The 7,500-nt window shown below is 34.3% G+C and overlaps 1 protein-coding gene across 3 annotated transcripts in view; it reads left to right on the forward strand.

Moving 5' to 3' along the window:
* Positions 1–7,500, forward strand: part of LOC125026698 (sorting nexin lst-4-like) — a 25,264-nt gene that overhangs the window by 303 nt on the left and 17,461 nt on the right. The window contains exon 1 of one of the 3 annotated variants that reach the window (XM_047615323.1): positions 1–52. This exon is cut by the window's left edge and continues 58 nt beyond it. The exons of 1 other annotated variant lie outside the window; for it this stretch is intronic. In XM_047615323.1, the coding sequence (XP_047471279.1) occupies positions 1–52 (52 nt within the window). Of the gene's footprint in view, positions 53–2,160; positions 2,269–7,500 lie in introns of those variants that run through there. One more of the 3 variants, XM_047615322.1, reaches the window with a different exon arrangement.

Consider the following 7,500-nt stretch of genomic DNA (forward strand, 5'->3'; position numbering starts at 1 on the left):
TTTAAATCCAGGGGATGAAACTGCCACCAAGGCAAGTGTCAGTGATGTGACGGTAAGTCGAACAAAGTCTGTTTTATCTTAAATGTCAGCAGATTAGTTCTGTTTGTATTTGAAACAATTCCTCAACAAATGTCACTGATTTCACCAACACTTTGTGAATTTCTTCGGTTTTGTCACTGGAGCATGACACTCAACGTCTTCGTTGAACCTCCATGCACTTCGCCCTAACAATGACGTCTTCGAGTGACGTGAGCATCAGAGACCATCTGAAAACTGAGAACATTTGAAATGCAAGAATGTGGCATGTTAATGAATTGGCGAACACGTGATTAAGCCTGGCACTTTCGGGGAGCTCGTTGTAGGAAAAGAATGTACTGTTTATGTTAGGATAGCCCAGGAGAATCTAGATCTAGATGGAGGTCCAGGGGTAGGATACAACATCTATTGAAAACTTAAGTCTATTTTTTTTCTGAACAAGTTTTGCAATTACATGCATTACTGAATGGACTGACAGCATGTGCAGTTATGTATGCATTGATCTACATTAGCATAGTAATTTAGAAGTAGATATTTGGTATTTCTTAATGAAAGCAATGCACCCTCCTGAGAAGTCCCAAACCTAATTTGGGTATCCAAACCTAACTGTTCCTACCTTCTACTTATTCCCTAGATGGGGGAAGAAGCCCCCTTGTACCCTATTTTATTAGCACTTTGTGCCAACTTATAGAAAACAGACATAAAGAACTCTGGCAATGTGAAGGAGTAGTGGACTTAGTCTCTGAGTGGTGATATGCAGTAGATATTTTCATTATTTCACGGTAAATATGAGACCACAGTCACTGTGCCTGTGTTGTTTATAATTTTATTTCTTATGGGTAAAGTCCATTCCCCACTATCTCTGCTCTTGGTACCATTAAACAGATATTGTGTTTAACTGTTTTTCCTTGTAATTGTAATGTACTTGATTCAGTAAAATAGTTTTAGGACTGCATTCTAGTTTCCTTCATTGTAGAAAAAGAAAATGTAAGGTACATTTGTTATTATCTCATTTGTATTCTGGCAAAGACTAGTGTACTTTCACTGTTTAAATTTGGCAAGAGCTTTTATGGTAAAAGGGTTTCAAAGAATTTTGATTAAAAAAAAAAAAAAAAAATCAGAAATAATGATGGTAATGGTTTATGTAGTGACTGCACCCCTCAGAATCTAAGTCCTTGTTACTTTAGCCAACAACCATGGAGGCATTCTTGGAAATCTTTAAACATCTCTGTATGAACCAAAAACCTTCCTAGCCAGGGGCTGTACCCCAGGACTCTCACCTGATTGCCATATTTTCATAGATGGGGATTCTATCCCTGAACTCCCACTTGATTGCTATGGACTTTGACTCCATGTTGCATGTGTCAGGACTTTTTTTTTTATAGGTGTTTTTATTCTTTGCTTGTGCAAATCATTTCATATGAATGTAGTGTTTTCCTCCCTTTTCTGACTGTGACCTTTCACATAGTGCAGTCATTATTTAGATAAAATACCTACAGAATTCTGCTTGCTATCAAAAGCGTAGTCCTTACATGGGATAACTTTTACTTGTAAAGTCAAAAGATGTGTTATCCCCGTGTCATCAGGCTTGAATGGCAATTCCCCAGGGTGTGCAGCTTGTAGGTCCATCCCATGTGTGGTATTAAGACTTACTGTGCCTCCCTTTTGCAATGTTAACCACATGCTGCAAGGAAAAATTAATAAAAAATGGGGAAAGTGCTGTGATAATTTTTTTAATTTTTGTGAAATGTGTCTTCACATAGATGGGTCTACTAGTGCTTAGCCACAAAGGAGTCAATTTGTAGACCTTGTGACCTTACCTTATTTCACCTTTCCTTGAATTGGCAGGAAATATGTATTGTTCACTAGTGTTATGAATAATGATTGTATTATTTTTATTGTAAACATTATGATTACAATAATGTTATAAACATTAGTAACTGCAAAATAAGATAATGTAAAATATTTTCGTAAATCAATGAAAAGGGTAAATGGGCGAGGCAGGCATTACTCGTAATTGGTTTATTGGTGACTTAGTGCAAGTGTAGTCATATTTGTGTAAAAATGATAAAGTAAACTCACAGCATAAGCTGTATTTGCTTTTTTGCAATTTTCCAAGTTCTATATTTGCCATTTGTTATGCTTTATCAGGATGATAATAGACTGTTTTCATTGAGCAGACTCAATATTATCTCACTAGGGAGTATACAACTCTGTGCAATAATAACAAGAGTAAGTAGCAGTTTGTTATTTCTCCTTTTTTTCCCGTATTATTCAGTTCTCAGTAACACACTCAGTGGCAATGGTCATGGCTGTATCCTTGAGCGGACTGCATATTATCTCTGTAGGAAGTCTACAATTCTGTACAATAACAGTAACTTTAAGGATCATTATGTTATTTGCATAATTCTTTAATATTTTTATATTGTGTAATTTCTGTAACACCCTGCACTGCCAGTCATGGGTTGCAGGAGTAGGATCCTGGGCATGGAAATATTGCCCTTCCTTGAACCAGCACTCTTCCTGTCTTGGCTCACTGATGGTACAATAATGCAAGAACACCTTAATGCCTACTAAGTCCATTCCTCCAAGAGCTTTGTGCACTCATTTCTATCACCCTGGTCTTCAGCCAAATTTTTTGTGATGGCCCATTCCCATTCTCCCTTCTCTCTGCCAAATTTTTCCATGATGGTATATTCCCTTAACCCAGTTCTTGGCCAAATTTTTTCATGTGATCGTTAAGTCACCTGGATTCAATGGGTAAAGATGTTTTTTCCAAAATGTATGTGGTGGAGATTATTGGACCTTTTAACCCATTGTTGCCAGGTTGGCAAGAATACATGCCATGTCCACTGTGTCCATTTGTTTATTGGTTGTCTTTACACATAGATGTCTCCGCAAGTGCTCAACTACAAAAGTCCATTACTAGTCCAACCTATCTCAGTTGTTGTTTTTTATTGCTGTTGGTATTGTTAATAACTTTATAATAGACTAAGCATATTTCAACAACAGTAAAAACAACATAGATTATTACAGCATTGAAAAAAAGGAAAACTCAAGGAAAGAGGAAATGAGGTGAGAACACTTAAGCTAACTAATTGGCTCCTTGGTGGCTAAGCACTAGTGGAACCATCTATGTGTAAACAAAATACACAAAAGAAAATAACAGTAGATCTTGTGTTTCCCATAACCATGAGTTTGATAGTGATTGCTTAAGTAACTGAAACCCGGTTGTACCATTAATATCTCACTTGCATGTTAATTTATATAATGGTGAATATCTTCTCAATTTCTGTATGAGACGATATTGTTTATTTATTATTATTATTATTATTTTATCTTTACAGTCCTATTCTGAACAGTTATCTGTAACTGTAATAAGTAAACAAGTGATAAAAGTATGCTTATTTTTAGGTACTTCCCAGGTGATAAATCATCAGGGAAATCTACATATTTCTTATTGCAAGCATAGACAGTAGACAAGAAAACTTATGGGCTTCCTATAGAAGCAGTAGCCCATTCATGCAGGGTAAAATTTTAGGTAAAGTTTGGTAAGGCTAGGGTGCATTATCACACGCTGCTCTGTTTCTGGCCGATTGTCATCCTGACTACTGGGAAATGGACTCGTGATGCTATTATAATTGTCATCAATTCTTTGTTAATTAAATGAAGCTAAAAGGTAAAACCAAAGCTACTGAACTAATTCATTGGCAGATGTAAAAATCATCCAGAAAATATGATATTATTTTATTATTTGCAGGGAAAGATCCATAATTAGTACGCTGAACTGCAAATTTAACGGTACTGTAATTAACAGTACTATAGATGTAACAAACATTACTCTATAATTATCATCAGCTGTATAGAAGCCCAAGTAAATTAATAGATAAATGTTGGATGAAGGAATGGCTAAAAAGAAACTATGGCTTATCACTGTTTTTAGTGAGGTTCTTAAGATGGAAAAGTTAGCTTTAAAAAGATGAATATTGCTAGTTGTTTGTGAACTATTAGCCTACAGATATCTTCCCCTTTTATTAGGTTCCTTTTGAGACAAGTAACTACTCTTTTCACTCTCTCCTTAACCTACATCTTTCTGTTGAGTGGAGTCTAGCAATTTCACTTAAATTTTTGCATGTATGTGGCTCCCAACTACCAGAATTTGTTTGGCAGTGAGGATGGGTTAACTATACAGAAATTTATAAGTAATTTACTGTGATGGAGGCTCACTGTGAAAGAGAATTACAGTTGGATTGGACAACTGCTTTAACATGGACCTTATTAGATATTTAGAGATCTATTTCAGATAACTTTCTCTTCTCAGTAGTGAGCCTCATACTCCATACTCACTCCTTGTACAGGAATAATATGACATTTTACTATAGTGAAGACTAGATTGTTGGTACATTTTGTTTACATAGTTTGCATAAAAATATGTGGGAATGACATAGACCCACTTCGTCATAACGTGCAGGACAAGGAGTGACTTATAATCCCAAGTAATAGACGTATTGGTAATTACCATTATTGAAAAACACCCAGCATTCACTGTAAGATAACTTTTAAGGGCTAATTGGCACTTTTTTTTTTTCTTGTGTGTGTACTGCCTCATTTTTTTTAATAATGGGAGTTCAATGTTTCATATGCAGGTGACCAAAAACTCCTTCCCTAGACATTTTACTTTTAGAACCCTTTGACAAAGAGGACTTGTATATTACCTTCAAATTCATGCATATGCTTTGTCAGCTGTGAGTTTACTTTGAAATTTCAAAACTGTTTTCAGTTGCTTTGGCAGTTATAATAAACAGTGCTGTAGAAACAGTTAAGAGTGAAATGGGAAACTTACCCATTGATGCCAAGAGATTATGTTTACATCCCTGTCCATACTGGTTATAGTTAATTGATTTTATTCAGCTACATGTAAATAGCATCACAATTACTTAGTCATCAAGGAGTCTGTTGATAATTGTGCCTGATTTCACCTTTTTATCATGTTCCTTTAATTTTTGGAGAGAAAAGTTTTGCTTTACATTGATATTAGTATTATTAATGGTGATAATAGTAATTGTAATGATAATAATGATAGAGTAAATATTTTGAATACCTTTGCATGACTGATCATGACAATAGTGGTATTGATGAATCTATTACCCATATAAGGTAAAGAAAGAAAACTGCACAAAAACAAAATCAACATCATCTACTAATATTTCCTAAATATGGTGAGCTTTTATTTCCATAAATTTAGATACAGCAGAGAATACTAAGAAAAGGTGACATTTTTCATACATCACTTAGCCAAAAGCAAAGGGTAGTTACTTTGCAAGATTGAAATTTTGAACCATATACTCAGCACATTTTGTTCTCACTTTGTTTCAGATGGATAACTAAGGCCTTGAAAATAAATCTAAGTTCTAAATTAGGACTTTGTATCAAAGTGAGGAGACAGGAGGTGTGGTGTACTAAATGGATTGTAAAAGCCACCTCTAGCCAATAAAAAGACACTTTTTTTTAAATGTTCTTCCAATGATGTGTGCAGCATCTGACAGAAATCTGGCCCCAACCCTATAAATATATAGGAAAAGGGTCAATATACCTTGAAGTACTAATATGATATACAATTGAATTGGGGCCACCACATACCCATATTGGTATTATGCATTGTGTACATATTGGACAAGGTTTTGTGTGTTTGTGTAACATAAAGCTCTAATTATAATTAATAAACAGACTTCTTTTCTTAAGCAATTATTCTAGTAGAATAGATTTATAACTATGAGATAATGTCACTTAAAAAAGAAGTCTGAGGAGGCTACACAGAAGAGATGTCCATACTTAGAAAATGTCTTGCAGGAAGTCTTCGAAGACGTATTCTGTTCGATGCAGAAGAACAAGTCCTTGTGAATTATGTTACCAGCTCAGTTAAGTCGGCACATCTAATTACAAGAACAAATGTACTTAATTCTGTAAAGGCCATCCTGCAAGATGAAGAATGGCAAGGAAGTTCAAAAGAGTTTCCCTCCTCCTTTATTGAAACAAAACCAAAGCAAAAATGATGGTCTCTTTTTGGAAAAAAATTATGTCCTGAGATGACATTCCACACACCAGAATCATTAACATCAGCAAGAAAGTACATCAGTGTTAGTGACTAAAAAATGGGTTCAATCTACTCTCGACTATTTTAAGGAAATTGATGCCACCAGTGCTCTGGAGGATCCCACTCAAAATTTCAACATATATGAAACTGGATTTTGTCTATTGCCATCAGTAGGAAAAATACTGGCACTATGGAGAGAAAATGTGTTTGAGGAGTAATCTCTTCATTACAAGACCAACATAACAGTGTTGGGTTGGATTTGTGCAGATAGTTCTATTCCACTCCCCCTGATAAATTCTATGATGGCTGAGAAATTACCCTCTGGATATAACTGTTGGAAATATGAGAAAGGATATATTAAATTAACGAATATCTCTGAAATGATTTCAATGACAGGCTTCCTCCAAACACCACACATTTCATGCAGCCTCTTGATGAGTAAGTGTTTGGTTCACTGAAGAAAGGCTGAGCTAGGTTTGTAAGATGAATGGAGGGAGGAAACACTAACAGATTTATGATATAGATAATAATTATAGTAAGGATAATGATATAATGATGATAATACAATGATAATAATTATAATATAATGATGAAGATATGATAATAATAATAATGTTGTTGTGGTTATTATTATTATTATTATTATTATTATTATTATTATTATTATTATTATTATTAATGATAATATTAATAGTAATGACAAACAGGTGGGGTCATATAGGCTTAATAAATACTCCTTGATGACAATGCACTTGTGAAGGTATCTATATAGTACATAAGATAGCAAAGTTTTTTTCTTCAGAAACAGTTTGCTTGCATAATACAATTTGTAAAAAGGCAATATAAAGGATTTACTTGATTTTGAACTTTTTTTTTTCTTCATCTTCTTTTTCTTCTTCATTGTGTGCTTCCAAATCTTTCTCCAGTCTTTCTGTCTGTCTGTCAGAGTTGTCCCATCTTCCTCTCCAGAAATAATTTATTATAAACTAGAATACCCATTATAAGAAGACCATATTTAGAATGTGTTTTAATCACAATGATTACAGAGACAGTGATGTTGCAGTTAATTACTTGTAAATGAAGCTGTTCTATTTTGCTTTAAATCTTCTATTTAAATTTTTACTGACTTAATTTACTCAGTAACTGTTTATATAAATACAAATTATGTGTAAAAACAAAGAGCTGAATTGAATTGTCTAACCGTCCTTTCATGCAAGAGGAATGAAGAGAGGGCTCATTAGTCTCTTTCAGAGTTAAGCACAGTAAATGGGAAGACCCTACTATGTTTGATAGTTTCATGGATTAAAACTTACAGGTCTCAGTTATAACTGTCATAATAATTGCATTACTGTACATTATTCAGATTAGCT

This window comes from Penaeus chinensis, chromosome 6 (assembly GCF_019202785.1).
Source record: "Penaeus chinensis breed Huanghai No. 1 chromosome 6, ASM1920278v2, whole genome shotgun sequence".
NCBI lineage: Eukaryota > Metazoa > Arthropoda > Malacostraca > Decapoda > Penaeidae > Penaeus > Penaeus chinensis.